At 34.4% G+C, this 21,495-nt stretch overlaps 1 protein-coding gene across 1 annotated transcript in view; it reads left to right on the top strand.

Annotated features, from left to right (window-relative positions):
* bdl (borderless) overlaps nt 1-21,495 on the top strand; it is a 191,576-nt gene that overhangs the window by 124,232 nt on the left and 45,849 nt on the right. The window contains 3 exon segments of the mRNA XM_069819236.1: nt 2,215-2,477; nt 10,988-11,160; nt 16,349-16,393. Of these exon segments, the coding sequence (XP_069675337.1) occupies nt 2,215-2,477; nt 10,988-11,160; nt 16,349-16,393 (481 nt within the window).

Genomic DNA, 21,495 nt, shown 5'->3' with positions numbered 1-21,495 from the left:
GCCTATATAGAAGAAACATTAGTCTTACTTTTTCAATACGAATTTCCAAACCATCTCGTAAAATCGTACCAAGCGAGGCAAAATGACAGTTCTATCAAAATATTCCGTCATTTTACTATCGAGTACACCTCTCGTCATGTTTCTGTATTGCATTGTACGCGTATGCTAGGAGATTCATACGTTAAATACAGGGTGTTCACTATAATGCTGGCGACAGCTGTTGCCAGACTCGGCCTGTATTTCCCGAATGAAGGTCGAATTAAACGTATTAACAGAGCTACTCCTGAATGCGCACGCAATCCTTACACTGTTTGAGAAATATTCTAGCACTGCACTTTTCCGTGAGTATTTAATCAAGAGCGAGCACGCAGCTATCGCTTAATGAGTAATATTTAATTGTTTTATATGGAATAAGTACAAGGTCAATTTCCCGGTGTATTAACTGAAGCTGCATGTTGGCTACCGGACCGTCTGGTGCTGAGATTACAGAAGTGCGTGACTCTTAATAAAGACATTTTACTTTATTTATATTTTTAATTAATATTTTCCTCCCAAAGTTGCTTCATGGTAACACTTCCAACGTCGGATTTAAGAGAGAAGTGGATGTACAGTCATTTATCATAACAACTGCATTTTCTCAAGTTGTTAATTTTACAAGCATTGACCACCAGGCCTACACGGCTCCAGATGTAATTGTTGTGGTTGCCCAATGTTGATATAGAAACTAACAGAATATGCCGGCTGAAATTTTTTGAAATCTATATTCGATGACCAGACATTTCACGATGATACTATTATAATAGTGATGATAACACTGATAATTCTGACAATGTTAATAGTAATAAAGACTATGATTCTAGTGACGACGACGAAAATAAGGATGATTAGGACTATGATTGCAACTGTGATAACGTCGACGACATTGACGAAGACCTTGATGATGACAAACACGACGACGATGATGATGCCGATGGAGACTACGGTTATTATGAATACGACGATAATGATTATGATGAAGACGACGATCATGGAGATGAAGAGGACGGCGATCATGGAGATGAAGACGACGATCGTGGAGATGGAGACGACGATCGTGAAGATGACGACAATCGTGAAGCTGAAGACGACGGTCGTGAAGCTGAAGACGATGGTCGTGAAGCTGAAGACGACGGTCGTGAAGCTAAAGACGACGGTCGTGAAGCTGAAGACGACGGTCGTGAAGCTGAAGACAACAATCGTGAAGCTGAAGACAACGACGGTCGTGAAGCTGAAGACGACGGTTGTGAAGCTGAAGACAACGACGGTCGTGAAGCTGAAGACGACGACGATCGTGAAGATGAAGACGACGGCGGTCGTGAAGCTGAAGACGACGACGATCGTGAAGATGAAGACGACGACGATCGTGAAGGTGAAGACGCGACGGTCGTGAAGATGACGACGATCCTGAAAATGAAGTAACGACGAACGTGAAGATGAAGACGACGACTATCGTAAAGATGACGACGATTGTGAAGATGAAGACGACGACGGTCGTGAAGATGAAGACAATGATGCCATGAATCTGAAGACGACGACAGTCGTGAAGTTGTAGACGATGATCATGAATATAAAGACGACGATCAAGAAAATTAAGACGATGGTCTTGATGAAGACGGAATTACGTAGATGTTCAACCAGAAATTATCACAGTGTAAACACCTAAGCTAGCACAACAAAGAAAAAATAATAAACTTATGAAGATGACGATCGTCATGATGACGACTATGATCACTATGAAGACGACGATGACGATCACGATCACGATTAAAACGGCGACGACGGTCACGAAGAAGAAGACGACGTTCACGATGAAGAAGACGGGAACGACGACGACTATGATGAGGAATACAACAGTGAACACGATGTTAATGAAGACATGGCAAAGACATTAATGTTAACGGCGACGATAATGACGACATACATAATGACGATGACTGTAATAGCAGAGATAAAAAGAAAGTACCGGTAGTGACACAGTTGATAACCTTGAAAGACTAGCTAGCTAGACACTAGAACAAAATTTTTCCATCCCCGAAAGTGGCTTAATTGTAGGCCTAGCAACGATGGCGGGAGGTGTATGTTTGGTAAGATGGGGTGCTGATGGAGGCGTGGTGGTCTGGACGGCAGATTCACTGCTCTCGTCGCTCTACAAGGCTGAGTTGGGTGTCCTTGCAGAAGGACGGGTCGCCGCTGCCCTTGGACAGGATAAAGATTCAAAACGGCAACCTGACCATCGAGAACCTCAAGGACAGCGACCGCGGCCTGTACCAGTGCGTGGCGTCCAACGAGGCCGCCACCATCTCGTCCGACACAGAGATCATGATCGACAACGTGGCGCCGCGGGCCCCCTACAACCTGTCGGCCACCAGCACCGAGAACAGCGTCACGCTCTCCTGGGTGCCCGGCTTCACCCGCCCCAAGGCCGAGTACAGCGTCTGGTAAGTCACCACCGTATAGCTTGTTTTAAACTGGAATAATTTCAAGGGAAAACTTGTTCCAGTGCCGAACCCGAGACCTTTGGCTGAGCGCTCCAGCGTTCTACCGACTGAACTGCCCAGGAACTGTACTAGACCCCGCCTCAATTATTCCCCTTATATCCACATACCTCAAGTGGGTTGACAGAACGTCAGAATCCAGCATTGAGTGCACAATTTCTGTGTGACTTAATTTGTGGTTTTTTTGTTAACGAACAGTAAACGTACGGATTAAAGGGAATAATTGAGACGGGATCTGGTACAGTTTTTGGCTAGTTCAGTCGGCTGAGCGTTTCTGCTCCTACATGTACAACTTTTCCTCTTCCTCTTTTCTCCTCTATTGATTCCTCTACTTATTTATATACGCATTTTTCTCTTCCTTCTCACATATATTTTGTAATGAATCACTACATCTTCCTCTTTCCTCTTCTGATCTATTTCTCCACCCCTTCTACCTCCTGCTTTTTTCTGCTATTAATAATTCTTACTCATTCCACTCCTATCCCTCTTTCTTCCATATATCTTCCTGTCCTTTCTCATATTCCTCCTTTTCATATTCTTCTTACCCCTCCTCGTATTATTGCTGCTCATATTCATCCAACCTTTCCATATATCCTTCCGGCTCATATTCTTGTTCCTCATGCTCATATTCTTTCAACCTTTCCCCATGTTCTTTTTTGCTCATCTTCTCCTCATGTTCTTCCTGCCGCTCTTAATGTTCATCCCGTTCATATTCTTCCTGCCCTTCCTCACGTTCTTCCTGCTCTTCTCCATGTTCCCTCCTGCTCATCTTGTTTGCTTTTTTTCATGTTCCTCCTGCTCATGTTTTCGTGCCCTTCCTAATGGTCCTCCTGTTCATATTCTTCCTGACATTCCCCACGTTCTTCCTGTCCTTCCCCACCTTCCTGTTCGTATTCTTGCCTTTCCCCATGTTCCCTCCTGCTAATCTTGTTTGCTCTCTCTTATGTTCTTCATGCTCATATTCTTCCCGCCCTTCCTCATGTTCCTCCTGTTAATATCCTTCCTGTCCTTCCCCACGTTCTTCCTGTTCATACCCTTGCCCTTCCCTATGTTCCCTCCAGCTCATCTTGTTTGCTCTCTCTTATGTTCTTCATGCTCATATTCTTCCTGTCCTTCCTCATGTTCCTCCTGTTAATATCCTTCCTGTCCTTCCCCACGTTCTTCCTGTTCATACCCTTGCCCTTCCCTATGTTCCCTCCAGCTCATCTTGTTTGCTCTCTCTTATGTTCTTCATGCTCATATTCTTCCTGTCCTTCCTCATGTTCTTCCTGTTAATATCCTTCCTGTCCTTCCCCACGTTCTTCCTGTTCATACCCTTGCCCTTCCCTGTTCCCTCCAGCTCATCTTGTTTGCTCTCTCTTATGTTCTTCATGCTCATATTCTTCCTGTCCTTCCTCATGTTCCTCCTGTTAATATCCTTCCTGTCCTTCCCCACGTTCTTCCTGTTCATACCCTTGCCCTTCCCTATGTTCCCTCCAGCTCATCTTGTTTGCTCTCTCTTATGTTCTTCATGCTCATATTCTTCCTGTCCTTCCTCATGTTCCTCCTGTTAATATTCTTCCTGTCCTTCCCCACGTTCTTCCTGTTCATACACTTGCCCTTCCCCATGTTCCCTCCTGCTCATCTTGTTTGCTCTCTCTTATGTTCTTCATGCTCATATTCTTCCTGCCCTTCCTCATGTTCCTCCTATTAATATTATTCCTGCCCTTTCTCAAGTTTCTTCTGTTCATATTCTTCCTACCCTTCCCAAGTTCTTCCTGTTATATTCTTCATGTCCTTTCCCATGTTCTTCCTGCCTATATTCTTCCTTCTCTTCCCCATGTTCTCTCCTGCTCATGTTGTCGTGCCCTTCCTAATGGTACTCCTGTTCATATTCTTGCCTTTCCCCATGTTCCCTCCTGCTCATCTTGTTTGCTCTCTCTTATGTTCTTCATGCTCATATTCTTCGAGTCCTTCCTCATGTTCCTCCTGTTAATATTCTTCCTGCTCTTTCTCACGTTTTTTCTGTTCATATTCTTCCTAACCTTCCCAAATTCTTCCTGTTCATATTCTTCATGTCCTTCCCCATGTTCTTCCTGCCTATATTCTTCCTTCTCTTCCCCATATTCTCTCCTGATCATCTTGTTTGCCTTTTCCAAGTTCCTCCTGTTCATATTCTTCTTGCCCTTTCCCATTTTCCCTCCTGTTCATCTTGTTTGCCCTTTCTCATGTTCCTCTTGCTCATATTCTTTCTGCCTTTAATGTTCTTCTTGCACTTCTTTTTGTCGTTTCTAATATTCCTCCTGCTTACCTTGTTCCTACACTGTCTCACATTCCTCATGTTTACATTCATGTGTTGTCATAGCGGTGGTCCTGTGTCGTGCTGACCATATGACCATATGACCACAGGCGGCCGGCATTGTGTGCCTGTCTAGTGTTGGTTCATAGCTATATATTCTTCCCTACACCACATTGGATTGTAAGGATGAGGATAAACAAAAGAAGAAGGAAAGAAAATTATGTATTATTTTGTTCTCGAAATAATTGTAATAAATACAACTTTGATTTCATTTTCAGTAGATAAATATATTGCAATAAAAGTTTCTCGTAAATTTATTGACAAAATGAAAAACTCTGAAGAAATTACCTAAGATAAAACATTTCAAAGATACTGAATATGCGGAGTCTTGGGTTAACGAAAGAATTAACTTGCAATTTCAAAACATGGTGCAAGTAATGTCACAGAAGAGTAAGATATGAATACTGTTGCCATAACAGCTTGTCTCTAGCGTGTCTTCAGCTGCTTTTCCTGTTTACAGAGACGTGTGACATGTTCTTGAAGTGAGGATTAGAGAGATGAGGTGCTGCTGTTGAATGAATGAGCTCATTAAGATAAGAACCTCGTGAGTTTGGGATGAAGGAAGTGGGGTGTGAGGGGACTGAAGACATGCAGATTCTATGCCTGGCAGACTCTTGAAAACTCTTGTGAATTTCGCAGCCGTCTGTAAAGTTCTCTTTTATGTTCTATTTTCTTATATTATTAATTAAAACTAGCTTATTATTGGTGTTGGAATGGATGAAGTTAAAAGCGGCGAGTTTACGAAGACAATTATCAAGATCTCCGAGTGTTGTATTCGTTATGAAGACCCCGTTATGTTATGTTAGATTGAATGAAACTCCATCTTTCATGTCAGTTTATGAATGAAATAACACAATATTATTGCGTAAAACGTCAAAAGAGACAGTTTTAAAGAAAGCATTATTAGAAATTTTAACGTACAATATGCGTCAAACCAAACAGCACTGATAATTGAAATGTATAAAATTATGCAAGGTTATTAATTATTAAATCTTATTAATATCACATGAATCTCCTATGTCCTGTTTTTAAACATGTGCAGTAATAATTGAAATGTATAAAATTGGTTCCAGGTTATTAATAATTAAAATATTATGCATCGTGCAAGAATCTCCCATGTCCTGTCTTTAAACATGTGCAGTAATAATTGAAATGTATAAAATCAGTTCAAGGTAATTAATAATTAAAATGTTATTCATCGTGCAAGAATCTCCCATGTCCTGTCTTTAAACATGTGCAGTAATAATTGAAATGTATAAAATCAGATCAAGGTTATTAATAATTAAAATGTTATGCATCGTGCAAGAATCTCCCATGTCCTGTCTTTAAACATTTGCAGTAATAATTGAAATGTATAAAATCAGTTCAAGGTTATTAATAATTAAAATATTATGCATCATGCAAGAATCTCCCATGTCCTGTCTTTAAACATTTGCAGTAATAATTGAAATGTATAAAATCAGTTCAAGGTTATTAATAATTAAAATGTTATGCATCGTGCAAAAATCTCCTATGTCCTGTCTTTAAACATGTGCAGTAATAATTGAAATGTATAAAATCAGTTCAAGGTTATTAATAATTACAATGTTATGCATCGTGCAAGAATTTCCCATGTCCTGTCTTTAATCATGTGCAGTAATAATTGAAATGTTTAAAACTAGTTCAAGGTTATTACTAATTAAAATGTTCTTCATAGTGCAAGAATCACCCATGTCCTCTCTTTAAACATGTGCAGTAATAATTGAAATGTATAAAATTAGTTCAAGATTATTAATAATTACAATGTTATGCATCGTGCAAGAATTTCCCATGTCCTGTCTTTAATCATGTGCAGTAATAATTGAAATGTTTAAAACTAGTTCAAGGTTATTACTAATTAAAATGTTCTTCATCGTGCAAGAATCACCCATGTCCTGTCTTTAAACATGTGCAGTAATAATTGAAATGTATAAAATTAGTTCAAGATTATTAATAATTACAATGTTATGCATCGTGCAAGAATTTCCCATGTCCTGTCTTTAATCATGTGCAGTAATAATTGAAATGTTTAAAATTATTTCAAGGTTATTACTAATTAAAATGTTCTTCATCGTGCAAGAATCACCCATGTCCTGTCTTTAAACATGTGCAGTAATAATTGAAATGTATAAAATTAGTTCAAGATTATTAATAATTACAATGTTATGCATCGTGCAAGAATTTCCCATGTCCTGTCTTTAATCATGTGCAGTAATAATTGAAATGTTTAAAACTATTTCAAGGTTATTACTAATTAAAATGTTCTTCATCGTGCAAGAATCACCCATGTCCTGTCTTTAAACATGTGCAGTAATAATTGAAATGTTTAAAATTAGTTCAAGATTATTAATAATTAAAATTTTATTCATCGTGCAAGAATCTCCCATGTCCTGTCTTTAAACATGTGCAGTAATAATTGAAATGTATAAAATCAGTTCAAGATTATTAATAATTAAAATGTTATTCATCGTGCAAGAATCTCCCATGTCCTATCTTTAAACATGTGCAGTAATAATTGAAATGTTTAAAATTAGTTCAAGATTATTACTAATTAAAATGTTCTTCATCGTGCAAGAATCTCCCATGTCCTGTCTTTAAACATGTGCAGTAATAATTGAAATGTTTAAAATTAGTTCAAGATTATTAATAATTAAAATGTTATTCATCGTGCAAGAATCTCCCATGTCCTGTCTTTAAACATGTGCAGTAATAATTGAAATGTTTAAAATTAGTTCAAGATATTAATAATTAAAATGTTATTCATCGTGCAAGAATCTCCCATGTCCTGTCTTTAAACATGTGCAGTAATAATTGAAATGTATAAAAATCTTATTAATATCATATGAATCTCCCATGTTCTGTCTTTAAACATGTGCAGTAATAATTGAAATGTTTAAAATTAGTTCAAGATTATTAATAATTAAAATGTTATTCATCGTGCAAGAATCCCCCATGTCCTGTCTTTAAACATGTGCAGTAATAATTGAAATGTATAAAATCAGATCAAGGTTATTAATAATTAAAATGTTATGCATCGTGCAAGAATCTCCCATGTCCTGTCTTTAAACATTTGCAGTAATAATTGAAATGTATAAAATCAGTTCAAGGTTATTAATGATTAAAATATTATGCATCATGCAAGAATCTCCCATGTCCTGTCTTTAAACATTTGCAGTAATAATTGAAATGTATAAAATCAGTTCAAGGTTATTAATAATTAAAATGTTATGCATCGTGCAAAAATCTCCCATTTCCTGTCTTTAAACATGTGCAGTAATAATTGAAATCTATAAAATTAGTTCAAGGTTATTAATAATTAAAATGTTATTCATAGTGCAAGAATCCCCCATGTCCTGTTTTTAAACATGTGCAGTAATAATTAAAATGTATAAAAATAGTTCAAGGATATTTAGTAAAATCGTTCATATTTTGTTGGCTCTCTCGGTATTATCAAGTAGTCACAACAAGACCATGCAATTAAGCGACTATAAGGCGGATATTTGACTGTGCGTCATTCAATCATATGAATCCAGTCGTTTAGACAAATTTACCGACAAAGTCGTTGCACAGAGTGCGCCCTAGGATGCTGCTGGTGTACGCTACACACGCGATGATATAAGACGATGATAGAGATTTGTTGGGATGCCACAGAGGAACCAGAGCTCCGGGAGAAAATCCTTGTGTTACCTGGACCACGAGCTTGCCCAATACAAGTTATAAATCGGGGATACACCAGGGATCGAACTCAGATCTACAGGATGGCGACTATAAATGAATCCTATAGAACAGTGCTGTCAAAGCAAGCGCATTTTTCTGACCTTGACGCCGTGCGCGGGCAGCAAGCGCTAAGTACGGAAAGAGAAAGGGTTGTGTAGGTATATGAATAAGCAACCTGTTGGATTAAGAAAACAGTGGTGCACAAACTTCAAACGGAACGTGAAATTTTATGTCGTTATTTTTATATGGCTTCTTTCTGTTTAGTATTATCTATATTATCTGTAAAATAAAACTACTAACACTGATTTCTTAATATTGCACTTGTGTTTTAAATCTTAATAACATAATAGAGGGTTAAAAAGGAATATTCACTTAAATTCCATAGTAGTATAATATTATACTGTATTAAGTGGATGAAACACATCATTCATAAAGAAAGTGATATTTCAAAGAAAGAGATTGAGTATGACATGATAAGTTGGAATTTATATTGATGGTATCTTTAGCCTTACAAAAGTAATCAATAAATTAATCAAAACAATATTACAGTACAAAGCAAAGTTACCTAGGTACTGTATCTGTTTTAAGTGTAATATTACATAACAAAACTCTTATCGCATTATGCTTTTAAGGTGATATTTGTGAGCAACTTCCTATCATCAGAATATTAAATTATTTTCTCGAAATCTGCTGAAGCTATAGAGCTGACATTTTTACAACACATGGGCACGTATCGTTTGCTTATGATGTAACAGTAGTTGCTTTGTTAATTCATTTCCTTACAAACAATTTCCATGCGAATATTTTCAAAATATTGAATACACTGTCTTCAGTAATATGTATATACGGTATATTAGATTTACGAAAACATTCTGTAAGGCTACTAAATAAATAGGCCTATACCTGAAAATTTCACTTTTCTATACGAAAAGTTGAGAAAATATTTATTTTGAATAAAAAAATCAAACTTGTGAAAAATGAGCATTAAAATTAAAACTTACATTCTTATAATGCACTTATACAGGGACATCATTTTATTTTTACTTCAATTTTTATTGTACCTGAGTTTTTGAATGTACTTCACTCCCACCCCTTCTACTAAGGAAGTTCCAACTCCACACAGAACCAAGACCGCAGATAGTAAGCAGTACTGAGTTACTGAGTATAGTACGTTCCAGAAATATGTTCGCGTTTTCCAGTGACGAAAGAGCTTTCAATATTGAATCATATTTTCGCACAGGTACTGTCCGTTTGCCTACGTCGCATCCCGATTTCCCCCACCTGCTTCTGCTCGCCCCTCTGTAATAGCTGGGCTGTCTTAGCTCTTTTCTGAAAACATTAATTTCTCTTAGGAATTGGAAGTTTACGTAATATTATATAGCTGTTTAATTTAACTTCAATAAAAGGGCCTCGTTAAGTAATTAACTGTCACGTGATTTCCTCCCTTTCTACAATCCTGCGGCATAACCACTTGGACGGACAGTAGATAGCATGTCTGAGTAATTTTATATTTTCGGGTCGGGCAGAAGTGAAGATTGAATTTACAGTACGTAGAGTAGGTACAGAATTATTTCAACATGAGTTACTAGTACGAAGGACGAAACTGGCAATTGGAATTAGATGCAATAGTCTATAGTGCGATAATATGCACAAAAGAACTGAAGCCTGTATCGAAATGAACGGCTACCATTTTCAAAATTGTGTTTAAATATTCATACTATGATTATTTTTCAATTTAACTTCTTTCTCTATATTGTACGCTAATGTGCTGTAGACAGTATAATATACACTGCATAATGAATACGTTCGCATGGATAACTCACTTCGTGAGTAAAAACACTTATTCTTAATACAGTACTGTACTTTGATTAAAGAAAAATCTAATGAAAATTATCAAACTCAAAATCGCGATATTTCCTAGTTTACGTAAATGGATGAACTACTTTTCTTCCATCCTATACCTAGTAGAGTGATTTGTGTTTTACGCCAGTATCATCGAACTCCAGTCTTGGAGGGGGGGAGCAAGCGGTGTTTCCGGTTCTCTAAAGGTATAGACAGGTTAATATTAAAAATGTTAGTAAAAATAAAATGATGTCCCTGTACTTCTCAGGCAAATCTAAAAATTACCATGGATACAGTTTTAATAAGTTCTCTTCCCTTTATCTATTGAATCAGTGCTGGCAATCCCTGAATATAGCTCGACCAAGCGGCATATACCACCTCTTTCGTCTGTCTCTTTCCTTTCCGCTGTAAAGCGCTCAGGCTCTCCTGGGCTCTAAAGCGCGCGCTTGCTCCTGTGGGCATGAATTGATTTGTCTGCTATACAAGATAGGAATTAGTTTTTGGCGTATCGGAGTCGTTATGAGCCTAATGATTGCAGGTACCGGGCAGCGGACACTCCTGAGTGGCGCACGACCAAGATACTGAACAGGGGAGCCAACGAGAAGACGGTGGCCAACCTGAGCCCGGGGCGCCTGTACGAGTTCATGGTGCTGAGCCAGGACCGCCATGGAGACGGCATGTTCAGCAAGGCCGTCCGCATCTCCACCAAGGGTGAGCATCAGTAACTACACCTCCACTACAAAGAAATCCTCATCATCTTCACCATAATATTTATCAATACCCCCACTGTAATAGTTAGGCTCCGTATTCCAGCTACCTATAACCTGGAATGAAGTTGCCTTATTCGAAGTATATGTGACGTCACAGCGCAGATACAGGTAGGGGAGTAGTGGGTACAGTGAGACACAAAATATTAAGACATGTATGCAAGTGAAATTTCAAGTATTTTTAAAATGAAGTGCAATAGAATAGTACATTATGCAACGAGCCTATAATGATAGTAATTAAGAATCGAGTATGGATATTTATGAAACGAGCGCAAGTGAGTTTCATAATTTTCATACGAGCTTCTTAATTACCATTATAGGCGAGTTTCATACGATTTTTTATGCTTGACCATATTTCTAACTTGAAATTACCGGTATTAAGATGTATACATTTTATTTGTAACTGACAAGATCGGAAGTGACCTTGTTCTAGGTCGTGAATTGTGAGATGTGCGCAGACGCGAAAGTATTGATTTTTTCCGAGGAACAATAATGTCATTGACCTTGACGTAGTCCTGTTAAACTTGATAATATTATAACCTTGATTATTGAATTCGACATTGAAAAACGAGATGACAAATTGAATTTATTTGAATATTATTTACAATTAACGCTAATTATTATAGTAACAGAACATAACCTTCTGCTACAGTATTGGATTTCCAGCCTCCGTGACTTTTCGCTAATTCTCTTTCGATTGCATATCCGAGAATAATCGATGCTTGCGGTTTTATAACGGTACAAAGCTGACTTGTCATTGGCTGAACACATGTAAGCTGAGTTATCATTGGCTGAAGACCTATACTTTAATGAGTAGGTGTACTTTAATGACATGCATTAAAGGACTGCTACCAGATGTATAATTAGTACATTTCGGCATGGTCGAGCATAAATATACATTAAAACATAGAGTATAATAATACATAAACAGAAATGTTAATAGATAAAGGACATAATATACAATGCGTGTTTGTCAAAAAAATGCAAATGTCTCACTGTTCCCACTCAGGAGGGTACAGTGAGACACCACAGTGTCTATTAACGGACATTGAAATGATCTACATTTATTTCAAAAGAAAAGAAAGCTTGCTGTCTCTTTATCTTGCCATGTTCTATAGTCTTATTTAGAATCATTTTGATGTCTGACTTCGAAACCATTGAAACATCTGGAACATTTGGAAAAGTGAATTTCCCATGACTTTTCAAACTTTTGCGAAAAAATAAAATGAATTTTTGGTGACAACAAATCTTATAATTATAAGAATTTAATTTAATTCTTTATTACTTTTTAATATTTTCTTAAATTTTGTGAATATTTTTTTAATTTAAGAAACCATTAAAATGTAATGTATCTATTATTTTAAGCTATAGTTCCTAAATTGGTTACTAGTATGTTCATTTTTAATGTTAGTTACCGATAAATGTAATATAATCACAGTTTATTTTTGCAAATCATTGGTACATGGGGACAGTGAGACTTCTCAGTGTAACATTCAATGGAATGTCTCACTGTTCCCTTTACGCATAGTTCGTTTAAAAATGGCGCCATCACTTCAAAATCAAAACAAGAAATACGAAACTTTGCTAAACATAACGTCAAATACCATAGTATTAGGTAACAAAACATTCATATATCTATTTCATTTGTATATCCAATGTAACCTTCATTAAACAGAAGCCAAAATTTTACTTCGAGTGAAAAATTACGAATTATTTTTTAATTACTCACCTTCATAACTAGAATCAAATCGAGTATGAAGATACTCTTACTTTACTCATGGAACATACAACTCCACTGTTACAAACATTTCAACATCAAAATTTACCATCTAATAAAAAATGTCTCACTGTTCTCCCGGTCTCACTGTACCCACTTCTCCCCTACATTCGTGTACAAAATAGTTACGCATCCTCTGCCCTCTTCCTCTAGAAAGTCAAAACCGGGACCCAACTAGTCGTATTATTTAAATAACTACATCTTTGTTATTATCAGTTGATTGTAGGATAAAAACACAGGTTATTTTGTGTAACTTCCTAAATTTAATCAAGAAGGATGATTTCTGTTCTCTCTTGAAGGGTATACACCATTTTCAAATAATTTAATACATAAACACATTACATGAAATGCTGAATAAGTTTTATTTAATTTTTTGTTTATTTATTTATTCATTTATTTATTTACTTATTTATTTATTTATTTATTTATTTATTTATTTATTTATTTATTTATTTATTTATTTATTTATTTTATTGTTGGTAAGTTTGAAATTAATACAAGTTAATAAATACAATGAAAGATAAACTAGCCCACCCCTGAATGAGTAAGACTCGTGCTCAGGAAGGGATTCCAATACAGACAAAAATAAAATTAAAATTGAGAGTGAATACAGATTAAATAGTGTTTAATATGTTTAAACCCAAACTATAAATCCAATACAATTTTTTGTTTTTATTAATTTGGAGAGGATTCGTGGTTAAAATAATATTGGAATAAAATTTATTTAATAATCTGGGACCTTGACTCATGCTATGATAAAAAGCTGTATTGGTTTTACATCTTGGTTTACATAAACGCAGAGAATTCATATTTTTAGTTCTATATTTATGTATATATCTTTCAAAGTTATTAAAATTTTTATGAAAATATTTTAATAAAATAAAATAATACATTTGATTAATATTGAAAACTTTGAAATGTTTAGACAACAATTCAGTTGGGTAATCTTTCTGCTTTTTTAAACAAATTTTTAATACTTTTTCTGTAGTCAAATTAACGGATAAAGGTTGGTTTTTGTAGCTTTATTCTCTTCAACTCTAATGAACAATAACAACAATCCAGGTTCCCAGGCGACGATAGAAAGCAAAAGATGCAAAAACAAATGAATGAGGTGTATAAACAATTGAATACTCTTTCATATTTAAGTATAAAAATATAGGAGTGCCATTTGAAATTTCAAAGTGGAGGAGGCTGGGGTGAGGGGATGAAGTATAAAATGCAATTAAGCCTGGTTTCAGACTTCCCCCTCAATATCTAAATTGACGTGTTTTTTGTTTAAATTGAATTCAATTTAAGTAATGAGTTATTTAGACTGAGAAGTTTTGAAATGAAAGCCGTGTATTAATTGAAATTATGACTGTAATCCAAACTAATATCACAAATGTTTTCCTGGCTTGCAAGAAATGCGTCATGCTATTCATAAAGAAGAGAGCGCAAACATACGCAGATAACACGTACTTCTTTCTTTAAATCAGAGTCTGAAAATTCCAAAGTTAGTCCTTTCTGTGCGGTAATTGACTTGGACTAAACAACGTCATACTCATTAGTTTTTTTAATTAATGTTTTGTTGTTTTGTGGTTCCATGTGTTCGTAAAATAAAATCATTAAACACTAATTTAGTAATTAAACAAGTCTACCATTGTGAAGGAATAGTTAGAATGTTTGACCGTGAAGTGAACGGGCCCGGGTTCAAATCCTGGTTGCGACAAGTTACTTGATTGAGGATTTTTCCAGTTTCTCTCTCAACCCATTAAGAACAAATGCTGTATAATTTATGGCGCTGAGCCCTGGACTCATTTCGCTGGCATTGTATTGTATTGTATTGTATTGTATTGTATTGTACTGTATTGTATTTATTAACATTCCATGGTATTCATACATGCTTACAGCTAGAATATGGAACAAGTCAAAAAACTTAATACTATTATAAAGTCTTAATTTATAGTCTCAGTCTAGATGAAATATATACAGACGAGATTTACAATATAGTCTACTAGTACAACACAAAGTTTTAGTATCAATTTCATTAAGTGTTATTGAATGTCAATGAATTCACCTACAGAATAGAAGGCTTGAGAAATTAGGTACTTCTTTAATTTGGCCCTAAATAATCTTATGTTTTGAGTTTCATTTTTTATATCGATAGGGAGGCTATTAAAAATTTTTACTGCCATATAACGCACTCCTTTTTGATAGCACGATAGACTTGCCGATGGAGTATGAAAGTCATTTTTTGACGTGTATTTATGCTATGAACTGTTGAATTAGTTACAAAGTTTTCACGATTACATACGAAGAAGATTATTAATGAAAATATATACTGATAAGCCATGGGTATTATTTGTAGTTTTTTTTAAAATAGTCCTACACGATTCCCTAGATTTGGCACCTACTATTATTCTAATTACTCTTTTTTGTAATAGAAATATATTGTTACTATCTGTGGAATTTCCCCAGAATATTATTCCAAAACTCATTACCGAGTGGAAGTATGCAAAGTATATTGTTTTTAAGGTATTGATATTTACTATCTTTTGCATAGATTTAATAGCAAAACAAGCTGAATTTAGTTTGGGGGTAATTTCTTTAATATGATTTTTCCAATTTAACACATTATCGATTTTTAAGCCAAGAAATTTGGTTGTTGTTGTTTCTAATAGGGATCTATTGTTAATTATTGCTCTAGAAATTTGCGACGTTGAATTTGGACAGGATTTAAATTGAATTATGTTAGTTTTGTTACAATTTAATACTAATTTATTGACTGAGAACCAGTCACATATTTTGAAGAGAATTTCCTCTGTTGAAGATTGGAATGTGTTGCAGTTATTGGCTGTAATTACTATACTTGTGTCATCTGCAAATAATATGGGATGACCTACATCTTTTATTAGGGGGACAAGATCATTTATAAACACTAGAAAAAGTAGGGGACCTAATATTGATCCTTGAGGAATTCCATTATCAACCATATCATTCAGACGCTAGATAGCCATAGCAGTTGATAAAGCGTAGAAAAATAACCAATATATTAAGAAAGTAATTCAACAATTCCACAATATATAATTTTTTTAATTGTCGAAATAATCCTATTCCAGTAAATTCTCTACAATTCGGACTTTCACTAATTCAGACTGGATTTTTCTCCAATTAGTCCGAATTAGTGAGGTTCAACTAGTGAGGTTTGGTACCGGTAGTTGATGATATCTTGTAGAAGTCATGCGTTTCATATTTGCAGTAGATGTATTTCAGATGAATTGCAAAGTTTTGCGAAATATCTCTGTTTTACGAAGACAGTACGATATGGTTACTATTGTTACATAATATAACAACATTTTTATTCTTCCTCTTCCAGGGTCGAGAACTTACAATAGTTCCATACCTCAGTCGACTCCATTAGGTAAGTAGAATTCCTTTCTTCTTTGAAGCTTTTGTTGAAGTACATACTGTAGAAATGTGAACAAATCCGGTTACATAAGTAATAAATATTTTATTGTTTTACATTTTATATCCTCAACAACAATTGAGGACCTAACATTCTAAATGTGCTAAGTGCTATAAACAACTTTCTGAGATATTGATGAAAACACACTGCGAAATCATGTTGAGATACCTACAACACCGTTCTTTTGGCGTACGAATGACTCACTTACAGTTGAGCTACGATAAAGACAATTTAGTATAATATTCTCATAAAATTAAATTTGAAAAATTGGCACTTAGCATATTTAGAACTAGTCGTACCCGTGCGCTCCGCTGCACCCGTTAGAAATAAATATAAAGTAATTAAATAATTAAAATAGGATATTTGATCCAGGAAACATTCGTGTTTGATAGAAGGATAAATCGTTTAATATGTTACTTAATTTAAATTGCACCCAAATAATTAAAATGCGATCAGTTTGGTCCAGAGACACTCATTTGGTGCAATGACAATTCCTTTAACATGTTTCTTAATTTTTATTACATGCAACCATAGTTTAATGAAGATTGACATCATTTAGATTTAATGTGTATATTTTATTTTACTTGTTACAGGTTGCCATTGAATTATGGTAATAACTTAATTTTAACCCTTGTTTTCTAAGCATTCAGTAAATGGCGCTTGGCCCACTATGGTTCTGAACCCTTCAAATAACTTAAATTATATAATATTATATTATATTATATTATATTATATTATATTATATTATATTATATTATATTATATTATATTATATTATATTATATCATATCATATCTGAAGTTACTATAATAACATTATAGCATTATGTCCATCTAGAGAAACTACACTTTCCAATGGTGAAATAATAATTAATTATACAAATCGGTTAATTTAGCTTCCGATATTACTTCATACAAACACAGAAACATTGTCTGTAGGCTATCTTTCATAGCTTTCGATTGTTGCTGTCCAAGGCCCCTTATAGACGAAGTCATTTTTTTTTTAATTCATTATACGGCCTTAGATGGCAGTTATTTTAATTTTAAAACTCATTTATCTCATTAAATATCAGTCCTATCAAAATGTTTCAAGGAATAAAACTTATCGGAAATTATTTTTAAAGAAACTTTTGTTATGTAACATTTTTCACAAAAATCAATAATAAGCGAGATAATTCGATTTATTTAATTCGGGCCCCCTTATAACCCCTCTTTTAAATAAAGTATTTTGAATGCCATATAGCCTAAAATCTAAGTTACAACGAACTTAATTTATATTCCAATTTTCACCGAAATCCGTTCAGCCATTATCGCGTGAAAAGGTAACAAACATACAGACAGACATACAAACAAAAATCTCAAAAAAGCGATTTTCGGTTTCAGGGTGGTTAATTATGTATGTTAGGACCAATTATTTTTGGAAAATTGAAAATTACCAGAAAAATTTGGGCTACAGATTTATTATTAGTATAGATGTTAGTTCTTAATTCATTTCCTTCGTTGTTTTGTCAGTAGTATTTTCTTGAGTTTTCATTTAAAAGATGAACATAAAATTAAATCAATCACTAACTACTCAAATAAAAGTATACGCTTTTATTTTCTGATCTGCACACAGAAGACTTAGCTTTCAACATCGAAATATAAGATAGCCTAGACCTAATTGACTTAATTTATAAATTATTATACATACGAACGACTATTCTACAATCGTGAAAATCGACGACAATTAATAGCGTTCTGCAGCGTGACAATATTTTATTTTTATAGAAAAAAATCTATTTAAATACAGAGCACGACAACGCATAAGGCCGATCAGCTAACTACAATCCTCATGTCCACACGTCCTAAATGAGGTGAACGATCATCTAATTAATACGTGGTAATGTGTGGTCAGCATGGTGACCTGCCAGTCGATATAGCCGCCATGTCGAAACTGGACCTCGATATCTATCGTAGCTCCTAAAATTCATTACGATGCTGGGTGGGCAACCGTCCCATACCGGCCGCAATTTCATGAAACAGTTTCTTACCTCATGAGGACTCGAACTAGCGTTCATTCCATATACCCATTGCAAGGCATAACGCCTAAGACTGCATTGTTTCGAGGCGGAACTTCATGAATTGTTATATAATTAAAGTTGTGTTTCGATAATTCTCTTGTAAATGGAACGACAGTGTTATAACAGTAACTGAATAATTGAAAAATAAAAACCTTATTTATAGTATCCAATTGTGCATTGAATTAATGTGAAATTAACAACTGGTTACAGGATTAAGTAATTAGTGATGCAAGCCGTAATTAAATTCATATATTCGTTGTAGTTGTAGTGGTACACTCGTTCAAACAGGGAATTTATCACCAAGCAGCCATCTTAAATATTTCATAATCGTTCAGATCCAAACACCTAAGCGTATCGTGTTTGCACATACAAATAAAACTCGAGTAAATCTAGATGAACAGCCTGTAACAGGCCATTTAATTTATTACTGGTTTTGTTGACTATTATTATTATTATTATTACTAGCCGTACCCGTGCGCTCCACTGCACCCGTTAGAAATAAATATAAAGTAATTACGTAATTAAAATAGGACATTTGATCCAGGGAACATTCGTGTTTGATAGAAGGATAAATCGTTTAATACGTTACTTAATTTAAACTGCATCCAAATAATTAAAATGCGATCATTTTGGTCCAGAGACACTCATTTGGTGCAATGACAATTCCTTTAACATGTTTCTTAATTTTTATTACATGCAATCATAGTTTAATGAAGATTGACATCATTTAGATTTAATGTGTATATTTTATTTCACTTGTTACAGGTTTCCATTGAATTATGGTAATAACTTAATTTTAACCCTTGTTTTCTACGTATTCAGTAAATGGCGCTTCGCCCACTATCGTTATGAACTCTTCAAATAACTTAAATTATATTATATAATATTACATATTATATTATATTATATTACATTAGAAGTTATTGTAATAACATTATAGCATTATGTCCATCTAGAGAAACTACACTTTCCAATGGTGAAATAATAATTAATTATACAAATCGGTTAATTTAGCTTCCGATATTACTTCATACAAACACAGAAACAGTCTCTGTAGGCTATCTTTCATAGCTTTCGATTGTTGCTGTCCAAGGCCCCTTATAGACGAAGTCATTTGTTTTTTAATTCATTACATGGCAGTTATTTTAATTTTAAAACTCATTTATCTCATTAAATATCAGTCCTATCAAACTTTTTCAAGGAATAAAACTTATCGCAAATTATTTTTAAAGAAACTTTTGTTATGTAACATTTTTCACAAAAATCAATAATAAGCGACATATTTCGATTTATTTAATTCAGTCCCCCTTATAACCCCCCTTTTAAATAACGTAATTTGAATGCCATATAGCCTAAAATATAAGTTACAACGAACGTAATTTATATTCCAATTTTCATCGAAATCCGTTCATCCATTATCGCGTGAAAAGGTAACAAACATACAGACAGACAGATAGACATACAAACAAAAATGTCAAAAAAAGCGATTTTCGGTTTCAGGGTGGGTAATTATATATGTTAGGACCAATTATTTTTGGAAAATCGAAAATTACCAGAAAAATTTCGGCTACAGATTTATTATTAGTATAGATTATTATTATTATTATTATTATTATTATTATTATTATTATTATTATTATTATTATTAGGGAGCGGATTTTTATGTGCTAAAAAATTAAATATATTTATTTTTTTATGTGCTAAAAAGTACGAAAATATTTTGTAAAAATAAACAAATATTTTTTTTTTTTAAATATGACAAAAATACCTTACTCAGCTTGGAAAAAAAAATGTTACTAAGTACTCACCAACCACGCTTGAGTCTCCAAATTCTCCATCACAAATGCATGCCGATTATCTCTGAACAACGACTTATACTGTGAAAACGATCTTTCCACATCACAGGACGTCAGACGTGCATATTTAAAGAGAGGAATGTCACAAACACATACACCGTCAATTTCACCTACAGGCACATCCTCCAATACTTGAGCAACTTTACACATTTTTTTATATCCACTGTTTTTGCCAAACACATTCTGGAATTTGTCCTTTAGTACTTGTACTTCTGAACCTGGTAGCGAGTCTAGTTTAATTTTCACGGCACGCACCTCCCTGTTGCAGACAACAGGTTTTTGGATGTTTCGAGTTTTTTATGGTGTCACACAAAAAGCTTAGATTTGCTAATAGGAAAGCCAAATCGTTTTTTAAAAACAACCATCTTTCAGTATATCTTGAAGGATATCGATTTACGAAGCCCGATAACAGGGAATCACAAGACGTATTACCTTACTTTATGGACATGAGCGTGAGACGAAAGATTTGTTTAAATTAAATAATATTCATACCCGAGCTCTTATCTGTTGTGTTTCACAAACAAAGCATGGAATGAAATCATCTTCAGCAACAATAAACATTCCTAATTATGTGTTGGAAGATCTCCTCCTTGTCCACGTTAATTTATTCTCTAATAATAACATTGATATGCTGCCTAGCAGTTCTCAGAACTTGAGGCGATACTATTACAAAAATGTATCACGGATACACCACACAGAGGTTGAAAACGCGAAGCAACCAAGAATTCTTAAAAAGTTAACGTACTTCTGAGTGACATAATTGCTTTAGTTTTAAAATGTTTAAAAGTTCTTGTAAAACAAATATTCAAGTAAAAAAAAAAACTCCAAGATTTATGTGTTTATAATAGATTTCCTGAAAATATGTATTTACATTTTTTTTTGTGAAAATATGTGTTTTTATGTTAAATAAAATTCGGGTTTTAAACTTGAAACTTCATGTTCGGAATTTTTAACTTTGTCAATTGTTTTATCACACGCAAAAATAATATTTAATTACATAGAAATCCGCTCCTTAATTATTATTCCCAGGGCCAAACTGATGCAATATATTTTGATTTCAGTAAGGCGTTTGATGTAGTTCCACATTCTATTCTTTTGTCTAAATTAGATAATATAGGACTATCGGTAAGCTACGTAAGCCG

This window comes from Periplaneta americana, chromosome 2 (genome assembly GCF_040183065.1).
Source record: "Periplaneta americana isolate PAMFEO1 chromosome 2, P.americana_PAMFEO1_priV1, whole genome shotgun sequence".
Taxonomy (NCBI): domain Eukaryota; kingdom Metazoa; phylum Arthropoda; class Insecta; order Blattodea; family Blattidae; genus Periplaneta; species Periplaneta americana.
Note: the sequence above shows the minus strand (reverse complement) of the source record. Positions and strands in the feature narration are given on the sequence as shown.